Source organism: Stegodyphus dumicola, chromosome 2, assembly GCF_044657685.1.
Source record: "Stegodyphus dumicola isolate Sdum_Otavi_A_Nest chromosome 2, ASM4465768v1".
NCBI lineage: Eukaryota > Metazoa > Arthropoda > Arachnida > Araneae > Eresidae > Stegodyphus > Stegodyphus dumicola.
Window position 1 is genome coordinate 54228735 of NC_140769.1, and position 22249 is coordinate 54250983.

At 32.6% G+C, this 22249-nt stretch overlaps 1 protein-coding gene across 6 annotated transcripts in view; it reads left to right on the plus strand.

Annotated features, from left to right (window-relative positions):
- Positions 1 to 22249, plus strand: part of LOC118184702 (CREB-regulated transcription coactivator 3-like) — a 203733-nt gene that overhangs the window by 154850 nt on the left and 26634 nt on the right. For 5 of the 6 annotated variants that reach the window (XM_085810658.1, XM_085810660.1, XM_085810662.1 and 2 more), the window contains one exon: positions 9693 to 9743. The exons of the other annotated variant lie outside the window; for it this stretch is intronic. In XM_085810658.1, coding sequence (XP_085666784.1) covers positions 9693 to 9743 — 51 coding nt within the window. The remainder of the gene's footprint in view (positions 1 to 9692; positions 9744 to 22249) is intronic. 6 annotated transcript variants of the gene reach the window in all.

Sequence of the window (22249 nt, forward strand, 5' to 3'; positions counted from 1 at the left end):
ACCAGACACACTAGAGCATCATTGAGTATAATCCCTCTTCCTGATGCACATTTTTCACAAATTCATATGGACACTGTTGGCCCGTTACCACCATCAGAAGGCAACATGTACCTTTTGACTTAACAGATAGATTTTCCAGATGGCCTGAAGCCATACCTATCCCCGATATGAAAACAGGAGCTATTTTCAACTCATGGATATCTCACTTTGGCTGCCCATCAATTATAACAACTGACCAAGGTTCTTAAATGAGATCTGCAATGTTTGTAGAGTTTATTCACATTTTGGGAACAAACAGAACCACAATGGCAGTGTATGATCCAATGTCAAATGGCATTGTTGAGCAATTTCACCGGCACTTAAAATCGTCTCTCAAGTCTCATGCAGAGATGCCAACTCTCCCGATTTTCGACCACTCTCCTGCCAACCCGATTTACAATATATTTCCCCCAACTTTTTCTTATTCTTAAAATTTCTCACGATTTTTATGGAACTTGGTTTAATACTTTGTTATATGAACAACAAAAAAAACAAAAAAAAAAAAAAAAAAAAAAAACAGTGAGTTTGGACATCTGAAAGCAATTGAATTTTCTCTAGATTATATCTAAAACAAAACCGTGCGAATCAGATGAGAACTTCTGCTTTGTGAGTGAGAGCATATATGTATCCAAAAACGTCGCTCTCCAGTTCTCTAATGGGCATCAAGCTCCACTGTGTGTCGTCTGGCATATATTAGCCAATGAGCACAAAGCAAGCTGTTATTTGGATGTTCTTTAGTTATTTTGGTCATTTTGTCCTGAGTTGTGTGAGCACACGTGCCTTCGGGAAATAGTTTTAGAAATTATCATCTTTTGTTATGTCTGCAAGAAAGGTGAAATACTCGTGTACGTTTCAAAACTCGTGCATAGTTGACTTGCCTTCCATTATTTCCTTAAGGAAATGTAATAAATTTGCGATGTGTATCGTCTGTTGTTGCGATTTTTCGATTTCGCATGGTGGAAGTGCGGATGTTCTGAAACGTGCATATACAGGTGACAGAGGACGGGGACGCCTGGTGTTTGACAGAGGTAAACAGGCATATGTCCCGCACCCTTCCCTATCTACCGGGGGTTTATTGAGATCTTAAAAGATTTATTACATTGCCATACAGGGGCAGATGAGAGATACATTGGCTATTTATGTTGTATTACAGATTTTAGGTTTGCAAGGTATACATTACATAACATACTGGTTACACATTTAAGAAAAAAAAAAAAAAACATTAGCATAACGCATACATGACATGACACATAAATACTATTAATAAAGGAGGTACATGCGCTTAGTAGAAGGAAGATACTGTATTTCCTTAGATGCAGAGGAGTACTTACATTCACTTAAGACCCTGAATTAATGGGTTTGGCATAGGTCTTGCCCCAGGGCGGTTATATGCCTGATTATTCTGCAGATGGTATTCACTGTGCCTTTGTTCTTAATGATGAATCGTTTGAAGGCTATTTGGTTGTCTGCTGGCAAGTGGAGGTGATTATCCTCCGTGAGCGGGCATTCAAAGAACTAATGGTCTGGAGTTCCGAGCGACCTACAGACGCACAAGCCTGTATGATAGATACCAAATCGCTCAAAATAGCTGGGAAAGGGCCCGTGCCCCGAGATGTAATTAGTGATGGGAGGTATGGAGTATTGGCGCTTCATTTTCACTCTAGGCAGAAATACAAAAACACAAGGACAACATGTGCATATACAAAAACACAAGGACAACATGAGTTGTTTTGAAAAAACAAAAAATTAATTTTTTCTTCGGAAACAAAGGACCAAAAAGTTATTAATGCAGAATGTCTGTTCTCTGCCTTTTTATTGGAGCACAACCTGCCACTGAATGCATCAGATCACGCTGCATCTTTATTTAGAAAAATGTTTCCCGATAGTGAAATCGCTAAGAAATACTCAAGTGCAAGAACCAAAACAGGTGCAATTGTTAAATAAATGGATTTGAAAAATAAATCTTCAGTTATTGATTGCATTAAAACAGCTTCGTTCTGCCTCTCTACGAATGGAAGCAATAATACCGATTCAAAACTGTATCCAATTGTTGTTTTTCATTTTTTAATCCAGAATCTTCAGAAATTGAGTGCAGTTTACTTTCTGTCCCCACTTTAGAAGACATTTGACAGCTTTAATATAGCACAGCTAATTATTAAAACTTTCAGTTGGTTAGCACTTGGTTCCGATAATGCACCAGTAATGGTAGGCTTGAAGACCGGTGTTGCAGGCATCTTAAGAAAGGAAAATTCAGATTTGCAGATTATCAGGTGCACCTGTCACCTCTTAAATTTAGCAGCTGAGAAAGGGGCAGCTTCTTTACCAATAAATGTGGATGAACGCATTGTTGATATTTATTATTATCTTGAAAGGAGTTCTAAAAGGAAGGAAAAATTGAAACAGTTCCAACAGCTGCATAACAGCAGTTTACAATTAGAAAACTTGGATGAAGTTATAAAATTAGCTAGGATTGACACCCAGTGGAGTTTAATTGGAAAACTGAAAGATGCTGATGGAATTTTAAAATATAGTGAACTGTCTAGAATTATGTTGGCCATCTTGACAGTTCCCCATAGTAATGCAGAATGTGAGAGGATTTTCAGTGTTGTTGCGAAAACGAGTAAATTTAGATCTAATATTAGTGATGACACATTAGAAAAACTTTTATTAGCAAAAACAGGCCTATGTGGCAATTGTTATGAACAAAATTATGAAGTTTCTTAAAGAAAGGAAAATCTGCCACTATTTATAACATTTGTACAAAAACTGATTAAAGTGGGTTGTTTTTGTTAAACGATGCAAGTAATAAAATTTATTTTTATGTATAAGGTATTTTCGTGTTGCTTGCATTTAAGAATTGGTTACTATTTAAAGTTAATTCATTATTAAAAACTATATTTTCATCATTTAAAAAGTCTTTTTAACATTGTGAAATATCTCTCGATTTCTTAAAAAAATCTCCTGATTTTTGAGTGTCATAGGTTGGCAAGCATGCTCATGAGAACAATAATTGGACTGAAACACTTCCAGTTGTTCTGCTTGGCATCCAGACTGCAATTAAGGAGGATATACAAACACCTTGTGCAGAACTTGTGTACGGTGCTACCCTTAGGCTGCCTAGTGACATGATAGCATCATCTATGATATCTTCCTGCGACACTCGATTCATCACCAATCTCCGACATAGAATGCAGCAATTAAACCTTCTAGTGACATCTGCACATTGTTGAGATAGGTATTATGTAAGTCGGCACCTAAATTCATGCACACATGTATGCTTATGTATTGTTCGAATAAGTCACCATCGGGCCAGCTGTACTCAGGTCCGCACATAATTCCTCAAGAGAACGGACAAAACATTCACAATTCAAATAAACGGCATTACATCTATGGTGTCCATCAGTCATGTGAAACCGGCCTATTGCTTTCAGACTCTGATTTACTTGAGCTGAAATCAGATAGGTACTTAAAAATATAAACTGTCACACGATCGGGAAGACATGTGCACTTTTCTAAGAAACTTGCTTCTTATATTGCAATTAAAAAAAAAAAAATTAAGTTTAAGTTTTCACATATGTATTAATATTTTACTTTTTATATGTGTGCATTATTACCTACTCATAATGTTGAATCACATTTTGATTTTTCTAATTTTATATCCTATTTTTGTGTTGAGGGAAAAAAAATACTCGACAGCACGGATCCTCTTAAATATCCATCTGATGTCATTCCTTTGAATTGCCATCAAAGGAACTGGGGGGAACTCTATGGTGGTGATAAGGAGCATGCCTTGTTCCCCCACCTTTTGTCAAAAATACAGCAACCCTAGGTAGAAGCGGAGAAGAGAGAGAATGGCTGTTTGAGGAGGAGAAACATGCATATTTGAAGTCTCGAAATAAAGATAGATTTTTGCTGTGTAATATGTCCTTCTGAAAGTTCTGGATTAATACAGTGAGAACATTTAATGTAATATGGCACAACTAGAATTGAACAACTAGAAGGGCACATGTCCATTTTTGCAAATTTTACACCAGGCAATAAAAACCTTCTATCATTTTCCAGAATAAAGTTACCACATATTTCGATTCCTAAATAAAAAAGTGGTAGTCAAAAAAACTTTGTAGGCATTTTTTCACAATGTTAATTCTTATTTTAAAATTTCTAGTCAATTTTTGATCTTGTGGACATGTGCCATTTCAACAGTAAAGAGGCGAAAAGGAATAATATATATGATTTTTGAACAGCTTACTTAATTACAACAAAAAAGGCATTTTTGAGCAATAGAAATATGAAACATGTCACAAAATAAAATAAATGGCTTATACGTTTTTCATCCCATTAAAAATGACATTCACTCACCCAAAAAAGTATTATAGTTGTCAAAAATCTTTAATAGTGAACATAATATTGAAACAATATTTAAAACTCAAATATAGTCAAACAAATTTTAACCAACCACATTAGTTGTCTTCTCTCTCGGAAGGTGCAGTTGTTGTAGAGACTGGCCATAACGTGATGGGGTTGTAAAAATCTGTATGTTCTTCTAGTATGTAGTGAATAACTTTTTTGATGATGTCTATTTTCTTTACGTCAATGACATTCATCCCTGAATAGGCTGGTGCAGAGGGAAGAAATATTTCTATCTCCGGTCTCTTCAATTTTAGTTTTTTTAATCAAATCATTTAATGAGTTATGTCGGGGACATCTAATTTTTCATTTGTAGAACGTCACTCAATAATCTAAAAAAATTGTTTTAACATGGATTTTCTAAAATATCTGGTTTAATTTTGTAAATATTATTTTGATAAAAGCTGTGTGTGACATCCTTGTGTACATTATTAAAAATAAATTGCTTGAAAATCTAAGCTAAAAATATAAAATGAAATACACAATTTCCTATGTACTTTGTTTCCTTTTAAAAATAATCTGCCCAAAACTTTTTAATGAGTGAATTTATTAAACTACTGCTATTAGTAATTACTAATATAAGTTACTGTTTTTTCCCCTCTAAACTTTTAATTAATTTTGTGCTAAAATTTTAATCTCTTCTCTGTTTTTCCCCTTTAATTATGCATGCTGAGAACTTAATGCTTACTGAACACTGAGTGCATTTGATTATTAGTTAGATCGAAACACTGGCATACACTGACAGAAATTTATAATAAAGTCTTAAATATGTTTCTCCTAGATAATATTCATAGTAGAAGAAATTCTTAAGTTTATAGATTAAATGTTCAGTGTTGAGTTATAAAAAGGTAAGATAGTGCAGCAGGTAATAAAATATAAAGATTTAAAAAAAAATTCAATATCATTTCCCAGCTAGGAGCAGGGCAGTAGAGAAGTTGAATCTCATATTTATTCTCTTGAAAGATTGTATGGCTTGAAAGAGGTCTAAAACAGAGTTGACAAAATGTAGGTATTTAGAGAGAAAATCATGGCCTGTAACAAGGTGGGATTTTGCAACTGCTGTCCTATTTGAATTATTTTTATTTGTAAAATTATGTTCCACCTTGATTTCTGGGATTTTCTCTCAGATTTGTTTTAGAGGTAATAAATTTAATAGTTTCCCTAGTTAAACTGGTGCAACATTTTCATTTATTTTCTCACATTCACATTAAAAGGTTATGTGTATTTGTATTTTTTTTCGTTCTTTCTTTTTAGTCCAAAGGTATTTGAGTCCCAAAGGACTATTACTTTTGTTTTGGCATTTTGTGTCAGACTCCTATAAATGTCGGTTCACTTTTCAAACTGTTGTCACAAATTGTTAGAGTCCTGCATTATATTTGGAGAAATTAAATAATGAATCTGCATAAATGTATGTATATTTCTCACATTGTGATAAAACAATGATATCAAGAGCCATCCAGTTTTGAATGACGTAATCCTACTGTGAATATGGGCATCTGAAATCCCAAATTTGAAATTTGTTTTATTATCGATTTCAGATTTTGTAAAACTTTAATGAATTTTTGAGTAACAAAATCAACAATTTAAAAACAAGCAATGGCAACACTCTATTGGGGGGGGAACCTTTTTATCTCTAGCGCATTGAACTGTATATCAGAAATTCTAAAAATGTGCTCATTTTAAAATTATTTTGCAGCATTGCTATTAAACTAAATTTTATGGTTTAAGTGCAAAGAACATGATATTTAATAAATAAAGGTAACATACAAAACATTAAAAAACACCCCTTTAGACGTAATTTCAAATCTGAAACATTTCAGATTTTTTTAAAATTAATGTGCTAAGTGTTAGAAGTGGGTTTGGATCCACTTAAGATCTGGAACCTTAATTATTTCTTCATAATTTTCTTAATATATAATGTACTGAACTCGTGAAGAAATATAGGAAACTTTGGGCATAAACTTACTTCAAAGCTGTACATAAAATGCTGCAGTTTATAGCAGCATAATGAATAAGAAATTTAGATGTCTGTAGTCATAAGTGAAATGAGGCCCACCAGCGGCCAAACGGTAAAGATGCTAAACACTGGTAGTTTAGTCTGAGGTTCGAATCCCGCGAATGGGCTGGCTGCATGGGCGTTTTCATTGTTTTACAAATATGTAACATGTATACGAGCCAGTTTCCCTTAGAAAGTCCTCCACGAAGGCATTCCTACCTTTAGGCAGATAGCTTTCGTGTGCTTTGCCATAACTGAATAATGCAATCCAATCCAATCCATAAGTGAAATGCTATTGAAAACATTCTGACAAAAGTATGATGGCAGAATAGGGTGACCGGTCTTTGTAGGTGGTCAGTAATGCTGTATAAGTTTGAGAGTAATGTTTTTAGCAGACTGTTGCAAAACCTTTGTGCAATTTTACAAGAGTATTATCTGAAATAGTACTTACTAACTTTGGTATGAAAAATATTCAACAAGTGATGCAAATCTTGTCAGTATGATAAGAAGACAATGAATACATGGATTTAAGAGAGAGAGTCTGAAACAAATTATATTTTGCAGCCAATGATGTATAATTCCATATGTGTGTTATAAGGGCCATTGTATTTCATCAAACATTTATCATTGTGCAATACTATAGGTATTTCTAATATCATCATGAATTTCACTTTTTCTTTGTGGAATTATTGTAGAGCAATTCCATAATTTTTAACTTATAACAATTACAGGGGGTGTTCACACATTTTTGTAACGATTTCACAAAGATTTATATATAAACAAACCTTAGAATTTTATTCTCAAATATGTTCAGTCTGATAGCCCTTTTGTTGAACTATCATATTACATTTCGATTTTGAAGATAAAAGTCCTTTTCTTAAAACATCAAGGTTGATTTTATTCCACTCCTCCTTCAAAATCTTTCAGAGTTCATCCAATCTTTTGGGATGCCACTTATAAAGAATTTGTGTTAAAAGTCCAAATGCATAGTAATCCTTAGAAGACACATCAGGGGACTTCGATGGGATGCATTTAAAGGGAATAGCTTCAATTACAGTTTCATTTCTCTCTTTTTTTTTTTTTTTTTTTTTTTTTTCAAAAAATAGATCAGTAGGTTTAGAGATATATCTTGGAACCTTATCCTGATGGAACTTAACACAGTGAAAATTGTTTGGATAATGAGATGAAATTTCTTCTTTAAAAATAGGTGTAAAGGCATATTTCTGATAGTAATTCGAATTAATTTTGACATTTTTTTTCTACTTTTCTTATTTTAAGTTTTCCATTGTAAGAGAATCCAATAATAACGATAAAACGTTTAGAAAAACTCTCCTTGTTTTCTCTGAACCAACATATTAAGTCTTTCTGTCCTCTTTTTCGGTAGTAAATTGATTTTTTTTTTTTTTTTTTTTGAAGTCATAAATATATCCAAGCCTCAACAATTGTAACTATATATTTCCATTTTTCTTATGCCAAATAATTTTCATAGAGCAATCTGCACATAGTTTTATGCTGAGAAACATGAACATCATCCTTTTTATTTTGATTAGCTTGAATTCAAATTTTATAATTTTTTCGCATTTCCTACAGAGTTATTTAAAGCTTTTACAGTAGCTCTTTTGAGGACATTTTCCTTTAAAACATGAGATGCGACTTTTAATAAAAGCTGTACATATCTTTGTTAGGTATCCGTTTTCTGCCTTTTTCCCAGTCAGATGTAAACCTAGACGTTTCTTTCCTTTCATATTAATTATGTCACTTAATTTAAATGTAGAAAAATTAAAACTATGTTTTTCACATCTTTTTTTTTTTTTAATAATTGAATAAGAGTATTTCTCTTGAAACTGCTCAAAAGTATTGCCTTCGATCCATTGTTTATATTTCAGGGACATTATAAACAAAAGAATATTTTTAATCCTGCAGATGATAATGAAACCTTATTTCAGTTTGATGACAGTCACATTTGTACTTTAAAATTACTATTTAAATTCTTAGAGGAAATCAAAATTGTTATAAAATTGTGTGAACACCTTCTGTATTTCTCTTTATTATAGTTTTCAAACTGCAGTTTAATAAATGCTATATAAATGATTTTGATAATTTTAATTACCTGTTGGCAGGAACGTTTATCTGTGAGTAATTATTCATCATAAACTACTCTTTACATTATTATTGCATTTCATGCTAATCAAGGAACAACTTGTAATTGGTAATTACCGTAGTTGGAGAAAGTTACTGTAACTAAAATGTATTACACAAGTTTTGATAATTAACAACATTTTGTGATTGTTTTTATTTTGGCTGTGTAAAGAGAAAATTGTACTTGGCTGTGTAAAGAGAATTGTACTCTGCAAGATACATATTGATTTTTAATTTGAGTTCCTGAAAATTTTAAAAATCTCTTAGTATGTTTATACCAGGCATAAAATATAAAAATTTTATTGTTTCAATAATTTTTTAAATCTGGTATTTAAAAGTACTTTTAGATTTCCTTTTAGAAATCCATAATTACTTATATTGGAAAATGATAAAATGAAGTAAATAGACTATTGATATACTAATTATTCCTTGTTCAAACATTTCTTGCTTCTTAGCTTTTATTTAGAGAAATCTGAAATTGTATTTCTGAGACACCAAATTAACTCATTTTTAGATAAATGCTTTACTGTGGTTTAATTAAAATTATTTTAATAGCTAAATTTATGTATCATATGCAGTATCTTATCTATTATTTATATATTAGGAATAATGTATAATTATCTATTTTTCTGATATTTAGGTATTCGTTCAATCCTTAAATTTCTTTTAATAAGTAAAAATTTTGCTGGTTCAGTGTATTTTATTCTTGTCAGTATGGTTTTCTGCCTTTTTATATTTTTTATTTGATATGTTATTTATTTTATTTTACAACTGTGTAATATTCACAGGAACTTCTTGAAGTTCATTATAAAAATTTTCTGGCTTATGACAAAACTTTTAAGGAGAAATTTCCATTAGTACATATAAATTTTGTTTTCTAGTTTTCATAGAAATTATTTCTGCATCTGAAATTTATTGACATTTTTTAAATAGGCGTCCAATAGCATTCATCTGAGGTTCAATCACATTCATTGGTGTATACTCAGTTTTAAAGCATTTTTATAGAGTACTTGTAACCTAATAATAAAGGTCTCAAACTATCAATCAAAATTAAATCTAAAGAAGCAAAAGTCTATTTGTGGCAAAAGCTCTTTAATCCATTGCTTTTCAGGAGAGCTTGCAAGTGACCCAGACTACGAAATGAAAGGAAGACATGAGGCCTGTGAGTTAATTTTATTTCCCTTTTGGCAGAAAAAAAAAAGAACACTGCACATGTAGATAACTAGATACAGCAAATTTAACCTGCTTCTTTAGTGACCAATTGTGCATTAATTCATTTGCATAGTTCCTGTATCATAGCTTGATGAGTTTGCAATGCCATTGTAACTTTTTCTGCCATTTTCAGTGATGTGGAGAAGATTGATCTTTGTGTAGTTATTTTGTCTTATGGTTTTGCAACAATTTGTATATGTTTGTGAATATGCCCGCAAGAGTAATGCTTTCTAGTGTTTGTTTACAACGCATTGTTTGACAGTGTTGTGCTAGTGTTATGAATTTTAACAGCTGCTGGTTTGTGACATATTGTGCATGTCTAATAGTTTGATTTTGTTTAATTATTTATTTGATTTATTGTTCAAGTTTACATATGAAGATACAGTCAGGTAATATATGTTTTAAATGCATCATTGGTTCTTTATGTATTAAAAGCATAGTGTTAATTAGTTTATGACATGTTGCAGTTTTCAAATATTAAAACTCCGGCTGTCTATATCACTTTTCCCTCCTACGCCTAGTAAAGTTTATTTTAGTTTATTCAATTTAAGAAAATAAATGAATGATATAGAAGGGAAAATATTTTTTTAAAAACTTATATTAATTGATTCTGTGAAGCATATAGGCCAGCCCAAAGTATTTGGAAAATGTACCTTAAAATACTAATGGAAAAACAGTTATGCATTTTATTTATTCTGTAAAAAAATGTTAATTTTAGTATAATTTTAGCTAAACGGAAATTAAGTTATCTGTCCTGTTTTATGCAAACAAAAAATAATTCCTCTGTTGAGCATAATAAAAATAAAAACAAGATTCATGTATAGTTTCAAAGTCCATGTAAATAAAAATTAATTTCAGTGTTATTCAACTTATGTTGAAATACATTATATGCTTAGAAAAATAAAAGAATAATTTTATGAAGAAAAGTGTATTTTATAAAGCAAAATGCCTTTTTAACTAAATAATTTTTGTAAAAAAAAAGAGCGATACGTGGGGGAAAAAAGACGATCATATTCCAGTGCATAGAGAAAAGACAAATTCTAGAATTTTTCATATATCCAAGTTGGTTGTAGTCATTTTTAGGCTTTGAAAATTTTATCAATGGATTCACACTTTATCTTGTAAAATATGAGAGTCTAATTAAATGTTTTTATGTTTCACAAAAAATGAAAATACAAATAGCTGTGCATAATTTTTAATTTCTCTTTTTAATTTAATTCTAAGATGCACATTCAAAACTTATACTCCTTTTCAGTCCTTTTAAAACATAAATAATGTGAATATGTTTAACAGTTACACATAAAATCATTTATTGCGTATATGATAATATAGACAGCAGCTTATTTTAGCAGCTTTAAAGCTTTCATATAAAGACAAGATAAACATTCATTACTTTTGAATTCGCTTTTATTGTTTGGAGTTAAATCAGTTACAGAAAGCAACAGTTCTTTTAAAAAAATTGAATAATTTATTTGCAGCTATAGTTTATTTTTATGCCAAGGTTTCTAATTTTTTGTAATCCAAAGAAGGATGCATTTGAAAACGTTTCAATACAAACAATAAACTTATATGGTCATAAATCATGTAAAAATTATTATGTGCAAATTTTAAAATGAAGTTAACTCTGAAATTCCTGTCTTCAAAGACCAAGGTCCATTCCTATTTCATAGCGCAGCTTTGTCATGTATTCAACTACTGGTTAGAGCACACTTTCATCTTTGATGCAGTTACTTGGTTTATATCCAAACCCTGATGTACCTGTAGCTGTAAATTGCCAGAGGGAGTTATGTATGGTTTCCCCGAGATACATGAGAGGGAAGGGAGGGGATTATCAGACATTACACCTCCTGTGATTGGGATGCAAACCCAAGACCATATATTCAGTCTACCAGAAAGTTCTGTCTGTTTTGGGAATAAAACAAAATACAAATTTTTTTTTACCATCTGTAAACTTTATTAAAGTAATATAATTGCCACTGTTATTAATGACTTCCTGCTAGTGTGAGAGCAATTTGTACATCCCATTTCTGAAAATTATTCTATGTTTTGATGTGAAAATTGAACCAGTGCTTGTTTGGAATCTTCTTCATTTTCGAATTTTTTGGCCTTAAAAATTTTTTGTAAGGACAGAAACAAGTGATAGTCAGTGGGTGCTAACTGCAAGAAATATTGTGGATGTGACAGAATTTCCCAGGCTATTTCTGCAACTTTTTGATGAGTTCCCAAAGCAGCATATGGCCTGGCATTATCATGATGCAGGATATGATGTCATTCCTATTGAAAATCGCCGGCATCGTCTCGTGTACCGCTGTCTTTAAATTATCCAGTTGCTGACACTACTTCTCAATTGAGCTTTTCATTTGGTTTTAAAAGCTTATAATGGATTGGTCCTCGAATGTCCCACCATATACACAACATTCTCTTATTCAGAGTCAAATTTTGGTTTTGAGGTGGAAAGGCTAGGTTTTCCTGGTTCACAATATGCCTTTTCCCCTGAGTTCATAATATGTCTTTTTCCCCGAGTTCACAATATGCCTTTTTCCTTACGATGTTTTCATAGATAATCCACTTTTCTTCGCCAGTTATCATCTAGTTCAAGAAGGGCTCAATTTTGTTCCGAGCAAGCAGAGATGTGCATATGATGACTTGATCATCCAAATTCTTCTGACTTAATTTGTGTGGCACCCATCTTGAATATTTCCACACCAATCCTATCTTCTAAATATGGTCCGAAATGGTTTTCTGAGCTGAATTAAGCCTTTCTGCAAACTCCAATTTATCAGAAAAGGATCTTGCTCAAACATGGTCTGAACATCATCATCGATGAAAGATGGTCATCCAGACCATGGCTTATTTATTAGAAAGATCGAAATCACCTGTTTCAAAATTTTCAAACCATCTACTGCATGTCATATCAGAAATTGCACTTTCAATAAATTTTTACATGCTTCAGTATCATTTCTTCTTTGTTGAAATTCATATGAAATACAGTGGCGTAAATGAACTTTATCAGTAGCCCTGGGTACACTACTGCTTCACAGTTAAAATTAATATGATTCAACTTTGCTTTAGTTAATTTGCTACTTCAGTATGTATGCATCAAGCGATAAAAATAGAGATCTGAACATGCATCAAATAAACATGGCTTACGTGTTGAAAATTGTCATTGAAACAGGCAGAACTTTGAAAATTGTCATAGAAACAGGCAGAACTTTCCGATAGACTGAATATTTTGTAAATTCAAATACATCTTTGATCAATCTTGTACACATTTCACATATATTTTGTTACACATGACAAATTTTTCATCTTTATCGGTATAAGAATCAATATTGATCTAATACTGTTACCTATAAAAAAGTGCAGGAAAAAAGTTTCTAATAACTTGCATAAAGTATGGCAAATAAATATAAATTATCAAACTGCAATTAACATGGTCAATACTTTGCACAATGTTCAACAAGAAATTTTGTTGGTCTCTTTAATTCACTAAACCTATAAAATATACAAATAAGAGGTTAATTCAGTATAATGATAATTATGGTAATGATGATAATAATGTAATATAAATGATTATCTCATGATACTAAACAATTAGTATCTCATGATACTAATTGTCTACTTAGTGCATTTTCTAAAGTCAGTATCGAGTCCCTAAAAGTTGCATAGTGATGGCACGCATAATCGCAGTATTTTTAACTTTGTTTCTGAGAAATGTGAGATAGTTATGATATTAACTCTTTGAATGTAAAATATAAAACCATTTACACATTCCATCAGAAAATCATCTGTTTTTATAACTGCATTTAATTAATGCTGTGTAGTTGATCAGTCCTATGTGTACATGCGATTGGATGTGCAATCTCAGTTCCCATTTCTTTGATTAATCCTAATCCTAATCATAACAATTGCTAGGGATCCTAATCATAACTTTTCAGCCTGAACATATACATGCAGTTTCAGTTACTTTGAAATTTTGTTTATGGTGTAATCATGTATTTTTCCTGTGGTTGCTATTCAAATTGAGCCCGAGTATAATTTTAAATGTTTGCATAATAATACATTCATTTCCTCTTTTCATATATCCTTTAATTAATTTGGTGAATGTCCTCTATTTGTTATGTTTATTAATTTTTTAAAATTATTATTATTTCTTTGACGATGTCTTTCTCCAAATTCATTTTCAAGTACTATACTCACTGCTTTAGAAAAATGTGCTTGAATTTCATTCATTTGTTCTTTTTGAGTTTTCCTGTCAGATAACCTGACTTTATGCAGTAGAGTGTATTGTTCTATTTCACCAGATCTCATCCATCTTGCATATATCTTATCATTGAAATTTGGAATAAGCAATAGTTCTTGCTTTTCTAATTCAAGTTTTCTAATGGATAAACATTTGTTTAAATATTCAACATGAGCTCTTTTCTTATCTGGAGCAGTTAAAAAAGTTTGTTCTTTAACTATATTTTCAGGTGCTTTAAATATTGAATTGCAAGTTTTGACATATTTGGTAGTAAAAGTATATATCCTGCCTAGTATTATTTTAAAATTGCTAGGGATTTGAAGCTTTTCTTCTGAAAATGAGTTCTTTTTCAGAAGAAAAGCTTCCAAATCTAGCATGTTTGCAAACTTTGACATGCCCATAATGTAATTTGGAACCTCTTCAATAGCAAATAATAGAGATGGAATTTTTTGTTTTATCTTCAAGGGTCTTTTTGCATTTACTGATGCAATGTATTTTAAAAAACTCTACTCCAGTACTCTACTAAACACTGTTGGATGATCAAGACAAGAAATTCTTGGATGATCAAGACAAGAAATTCTTGGAGATGGTTCAATTCTTCTAAGAATTTCCTTGGTCAGTTTTTAGGTAAAGCTGGTTCCCTGATCACTTGCAATTATGTTGGTATTATTGTCCTAGAAAATATCTGCAGCAGTGCTTTACATGTTGATCTGGGACTCAAGGAAGTCACAGCTTTAGTTTCTGGCCATTGTATATGCTAATTCATAACACTTAACAGATATTTATGCCCTTGACCTGATGGTTGGATTGGTAGGACTAAGTTCATAACAATAATGCCCATGTTCACAATTTCAAATGATAAATTTGGTCTGCGTACTGAAGTTATGAGTGCTCTCTCTCTCTCTCTCTCTTTTTTTTTTTTTTTTTTTTTTTTTTTAAGGTAGTTCTTAAGTGCATTCCAGAAAAAAATTTATCTGCCAGTTGAAGAATTTTATGTTGTTTCTTTGCCAGGAATTCCAGTTGTTATGCCTTTCTCCTGATACTTTGTCATAATGACTTATTAAATCATCATTTAAAAGAAATTTTCATTTCCTCTTTCCTAAATCTGTCCTGGCAGTTTTCAGATCATTACATTCCATCTCTTGTTCTTTTAATTTTTCCTTTTCCAATTTTTCTGTCCACAGTGTTGATTTAGTAATATCTGTGCTATATATTTTAATATTCACTGATACAAGCTCATCATTTAAATTTTCTATTGAACATGTTTTCTCTACATCTAAGCTAAGGAATCGACTTAAATCATCTATCATCTCTGTCTGTTGTTTCTTTCTTTCCTATTCTGTTGCATGCTTTTCACTTATCCTGAAATATTATCTGATTAAATAATTTTTCATGTTTTTTTCCATCGTTTGCAGTATGGTTATCAGTATTCACCCTGGATCTTTTGGTTCATCTGCTAGAGCTGCTATAAGTGTTTTTCGAGTACTGCTTCTCCTCTTTTTATTAAGGGGGGAAAACTCACTTTTATTTCTTCCCTGAAAGCTGAGCTCAAAATTAATGATTCTGTAATTGTCATTTACATTTGGAAAATGTTATAGCTCTAAAATTGTAATTAAATTTTTGCTATCTTCAATACATTTGACTTCCTTTCCATTCACATTGACAATAATAAATCTTAAAGTTTGAATATGATACTTCTGTTTCATTATGCTGGCTCCCAAAGCTATGATAACAGCCTTGTTATTTCTTCTGCCTGTTCCTGGGGTTCACTTTTTTTTTTTTTTTTTTTTTTTTTTTGTTAATTCTCTCCATGTGATTTCGTGCTAAGTGACTTGAATTCCCACAGATGTAATACTCTTTTGTGTGTAGCCTCCTGGCTTATTGACTTAAAAATTTCCCTTCTAGAGGTTGTTTGGGCTGCTGATAATTTTAAATTCTTGACTAGGAAACTTAGTTACACTATTTTCTGAATATGAATAGCATTTTCTTGTTTATGTAAAATACAGATCACTTTCTTTAGTTAATACTATTGGGCTGAACTAGCTTTCTCTCTTTTATATTTTGTTATGGACCGATGTTTTTATTAACTTGTCAGCTACTATGAATTTATATAATTTTACAGTCCCAGTCCTATGTAGCTCTTAGCCTAAAGGCAAACTGAATACATGTTTCATTTCCGAATCGCTTAGCTTTCTTAAAATTTTCTAACCGTATAAGCTGCCATTGGTTCGAATTCTCTAAGGATGACTGATTTTATAAATTAGAAATTTCTAATATCTTCGCAGTTAATGTGCATCATTAATTTTATTTCATTTTGTCGTAATACATTAAGTAATACTTCTACTTTCATTCCATTAGGGATGTTCTTATTTTCAAAAGCTTGCTCTAGCAAGGTAAAACTAAATTCTAGCCATCTGATCATTACAGTGCAGGAATCATTGATGTCTGAACACTTTTAATCATATCTTCCAGTGATATTATCCTTTATGTATTTAAATTCCTATTCAGATTACTTAAGTTTTGCATATGAGCCAGTTTTAGTTAATTTTCATATTGCATTCCTAATTTTTTTAGTTTAAGATGTCTGTCAAATTTCTGTTACAAAATCCAGATCAAATTAATACTCTGAAGACAAATCTTAAATCTTCCTTTTTGATTCCTTTTCTTGTATTTTTTTTTTTTTTTTTTCAAATAAAAGAAATAAAAAGCTAAGAATTGGAACTGACCTACCTGCTTTCCTTTTGATAATTACATTCCTGTCACCAGATGTCATAGTATGTTTTTTAATTTTTCTGAATGCCCAGAAGGAGGAGGCATCAACACAAATGGTAAATTTATTTGGACATTAGTTTGAAAGTTATTATTTAAAAATCTTGCATACAAATAACTTACACATAACACCATACAATTGCATACAAATAACACCAGTGTCCAAGAGACCGAGGTGCATTCCTTTTTAATAGTGCAGCTTTGGTTGTATGTACTAATTAACTGGCAAGTCCATGTCTTTGTCTATCATACAGAGTTACTTGGTTCCAAACGAAAACCTAAATGATTCCTTATGGCTGTAAATTGTTAGAGGAAGCTACATACATTTTCCACTTGAAACATTAGACATAAGTATCAGGCTGTATAATTCTTATGGATGAAAAGTATGTTTGCATCTGTATGTTGTTGTGTAATGTTTATTTGTATGTTGTGTGAAATTGTTCACAGGCCAATAATTGCAAAAATCATTTACATCAGAAGCATTTGGAAGTGAAGAAAGTTCATTGAATTTAATTTTCTATAAAGATTTAGTTTTGACCTCTAAGTTCCTTTTATATGTTAATAGGATAGGTCAAGATATTTTGTACAGCAAGTGGAAAGATTTGTAAATGCATGAATGCATTCTTTTTAGGCAAAATCATTAAAGTTGCTGTTAAAAGACTGTAGCAGTAAAATGAATTCCTCAGCATGTTATACAAAGTTGTCATTATCTTCAACACTTTCTTTTCTTTTTTAATTTAATGTGTGGAAATTTCCTTTTTCTAAATGGAGATGAACAGTTTTAGTGTCATTTTGAATGCAGTGGTGCTATTTTTTTTAACTAGGAAGCGGTTTGTTCCTACTTTGATGTTTCAAATTTAGATCACAAAGATGGCTGGTAAGATAAACTAAAATTGCTAAATCAAATACTCGTTTAATCTAATAGTCTTATGAAGCTCATCCTTCTTTCCAGGAAAATTAGGAACACTGTCTTTCAGTTTCCAAAATCTGTTGAGAACTCTAGAAAGCCAGTTCTTACAATGAAGGAGGAGTTCACCATATTCTATATCTAACAATTTGCAGTATTTTTTGAATTTTATTCTTTTTCATCTTGCTTTAATTTTATTCTCACAACTGATATCATAGCAAAATTAAGAGTCGTTTTCTCTGCAGAGACTTTTTATAAAACAACCTACAAGCCTTTCAAGTACACTCAAATATCGGAAACTGTACTTACTTTTGACAGTGCTTTATCACTGCAAACGATGGTGAACTTACTAGAATCTAGGTACTAATGTTATAGAGATGTCTTTACTTTGTCAGATATGCCTGATGTTAAAATTACTATCAATTTTATAAGATATAGCTCAATCCCTTTACAGAAAAATATAGTTAGTTTTGCCGAGATGCATCAACTTATTTCATGTTTTGGTAAGATCATGCAGGAGTTTCTCTCTCTCTCTCTTTCTTTTTTAATTTTACATGGCTCACAAGCAACCTTCCTCCCCCCCCCAAAAAAAAAAAGTCAGAATGTTTGTAGCAAGTAATAAAAAATGTCTCTTTTTAAAAGGGAAGATTTAAAATGAGAATCAAACTTTCCTGGTAAGCTTTCAATTTATATGATTAAGTGGATCTACCTAAGTCGGCTACATCACACATGTTAGCAAATTTGTCTAAGGTAAAAGAAAGAGCATGTGAACATGCTCTTTGTGTTTCTCAGTAAAATCATGAGAAAGTTTTTCAGTATGTCTCACAACTGTTTGCTAAGATAAAACAATTTTATCAGATTGTAATGAAAGTTTTCCACCAAAAGTCATTCTTAATAAAGTTAGAAAAAAAAATTTGAAAGCAGTACCTTTCATGTGGGTAGTAATCACCACTCAAATCTATGATTTTTTGGTAACCTTAGGGCCAGAAACTTGGTGGCTGCGAGTCCAAAAACAGATCAGCCTCATTTTGGATGACCTATGCAGAATGGAAGATAGCACCAGCAAGATGTAGCTGCAGGTGTGAAAAAAAGTAGAAGTCCGAGTGAGTGATGTCGAGGTTCTATGGTGGGTGTGGCAAAAGATCCCATTTGAGTCTGTACAGGGATCAGCCAATGAATGCAGACACATGTGGTCTTGCACTACCTTTTTGTGCCAGAAATCCGTTCGACGTTTTTCCTTCATAGTGGTATCTCACTGTACACCTTACTGTCGAGGGTTTTACCTTTTTCCAGATATTCTTTGTGCATAATTCCACAACAGCCCCACCATATACATAGCATGATCTTTTTGTTAGTCAAATTGTGCTTTGCGATGCTGCCACAGGCCCACCAGGTGCAGACCAACCCCCTTTTTGGCCTGTGATGTTGAAGTAAATCCACTTTTCATCACAAGTGATGATCCAGTCCAGAATTTTGTCCTTACATTGATATTCGAGCAGATTAGTGCAGGCCGGAACATGTCTGTCCTTATCTGCTGGAGTCAGCTTATGCGGCACCCAGCAATTGAACTTGTACGTCAAATTTATGCTATGCATAGAACGTCTAATGGACATAGCACTAACATCCATAACCTTAGCAGGCTCTCGAGTGGTTGCATATTGATCTTGTTCCACAAGTTCTCGCAGGTAGGCCTTATCAACATCAGCAGGCTGGCCAGAGCACTCTGCTTCTTGAATGTCATAGTCCTTGTTTTTGAACTTTTGGTACCAAACCTTCACAGTGTCGTATGATGAAGTATTAGTACCTAAAGCTGTACACATGATTTGGTGAGATTCTGTAGCTGACTTTTTACAACAGAACTGAAAGTAAATGATGGTTCTAATCTGGTAGTGTGATAGTTCCATTTCAGACACCTTGCACTTAATGATATTTTTTTACAAGTTTCACAACGTAGTGTTCTAAAGCAAGTCTCTTTCTTTCAAATATCAAAAATTGTTTGACAAAATAGGATTAAAAACAGCAATGTGAAATCTTTGCACAGGTAATATTTGTGGTGGCGGGAAACTTTCATTAAAACCCAATATTTACTTTTCTTTCAGTATGCTTACCACCAAAACATTCTGCAAATTTTTCAAGACAGGCCTTAGCAACTTCTTTCTCAGTCAGAGGAAGGCTTATGTGTTTTAGTCAACATAAGGGCTGTTTCATAAACCATTTTTAGCTTTGTCACACTGTCAAAACTTTGTTTCATGAATGTAATTCTTCTCTTTTTTATTTCTTTCCCCCTTTTTTAAACTCAGATCAAGTTTTTGCAACTTCAGATCCAGGAATTGTTTTTTTTTTTTTTTCTAACTCAGTGTGATATTTTCTACAGTACAGTACACTCCCGATTATCCGTGGAATTGGGTGGCGCAGCCGCCGCGGATAACAAGAATCATGGATAATCCGGAAAAGGCTAAAAACGGGTATAGCAAAAGAGAAAACAGTCATTCCAACTTTGAAAAATCGTTTTATGTACAATAAAACATAAAATAAACAACAGGAAATGTTTAACTAACGCTTAGTATTTTAAGATATCACTCAAAACTAACCTAAAATGCATTTTGTTAATGAAAATAGAAAAGTGCTTTGTACTTATGAGAGGCGTCAAGGATACACAGAAAAATTAAAACATATGTACTTTTTTAATGTATTATGTAATTACAAAATCATAACTGTAAAACTACACCTTTTAGAAGAAATCAGTCATTTGTGTTTGCTTCTTGCTTTGGAAGCATTTTCTCTTGATCCGAGATTGCATTTTTCATAGCATAAGTTTCTCAGCCAACTCCGCGGCGTCTTGTTCTCCAAATACCTCAGCAGTCCGTCGACTTGTTGCAAAGCTGCTTCATGAGTCTTCCATATCTGCACAGTGGGCTCTTCTTCGCCTTCACTTCGCTCTCCTTCATTCTCGGTCTCTTCCCTTGCTTTCTTCACAATTTCGTCATCTATCAAGCGTTCGAAGACAGGTTCGTTGACGTCACACTCCAACCACATTACGTTAATATTTTCAGCATTGACGTTCTCACCACCCGGAATTGTTTTCACCATATCGGCATGAGTTGCTGTGGGCGTGTCTATATCTTCATTCTCTTCTTCACAACTCAAAGGGGTTAGGTTGTTGTTGACTTCAACATTAGGCATGAGTTTTCTTCATGATTTTATGAGGGTTCAAGGTTTTACTGAGTCCCATGCAGATGCAATATCGTAGATGCTGTCTAAGATTGTGTAGTGTTTCCAAAACACTTTCAGATCATAACCTTCTTCAATTTTGATCATTAGCAGCTTGGTTCGGTATGTTCTCTTCAATTGCCAACCTGCCTTCATGCACCAAGGAGTCATTGTTGCAATGACTCCTTGGTGCATGGGTTGGATTAGTGCAGTAACGTTTGGGGCAGAAACTTTGCAAAAATTTGTCCATCAGAAGACTTTAGAACGCTTGTTACTAGGTGAGAAGGTGCATTGTCGAATCAATAGCACAGCTTTTTCAGGCAGGTTTTTCGATTTAAGATTTTTACTTTTGAACCATCTTGTAAAATGTTTCGCTTCATCTATCCTTTTTTTTTTTTTTTTTTTTTTTTTTTTTTGTTTTTTGTTAAAGTATTCAATGGGCAAATTTCCTATCCTTGTGCCTTTGAAAGTTCTCGCTTTTTTTTTTTTTTTTTTGTTTCCAATGGCAACAAGTCTAAGTTTATTTCTACCGGTAGCATTACTGCAAGACATGATAGTGATCCTTTCCTTGCTGCTTTTATGATCCGCCGCTTTACTTTCACTTTCAGATGCTAAAGTGCGAGTGGGAAGACTTTTCCACAAAAGTCCCGATTCATCGGCATTGTAAATTTGTTCAAAAGGTAGCTCTTCTTTTAAAACAAATTCTTCAAATTCATGGTGGAAATCGTCGGCTGCTTGTTGGTCACCACTAAGTTTATCCCCATGAAGTCCAATTTCTCGAATTCCATGTCGCTGCGTAAAACGAGTCAACCAGCCAGAAAACGCATCAAAATTTCCTTTCAGGCCTAACAACTCAAAAAAGGTTTTTGCCTTCGCCACAATGATAGGACCATTTACAGGAATACCCTCTTTTCGAACTTGAGGTAACCATTCTGTCAATGTCATGTCTAGCTCATCAAAGAACCCTTCATAGTTTTTCGCGTTTTCATGGCGGAAGCACTGTCCGACATTGATGCAAAGTTTACCGGTTTGTCTTTTTGCTTTAGAATGTCACACACTGTTGTTTCTGCGATTCGGTAATCCAATTCCATCTGCTGCCTTGTAGCGCCGTTTGCTATTTTGGAAATTAATACTAGTTTTTGCGCAATCGTCAACACAACCTTCTTTCGTTTTCCTAACATTTTAAATCGGTAACGAAAAACACAAAACAAAAAAGCACAAGCACTGAACACAATAAAAGATAAGAAATTAACTCCGACTGGTTCCCGGTTCGCAAACACTATCAGGCTTAAACTAACAATGGCGAGTGGGAGGAAGTGGACATGTC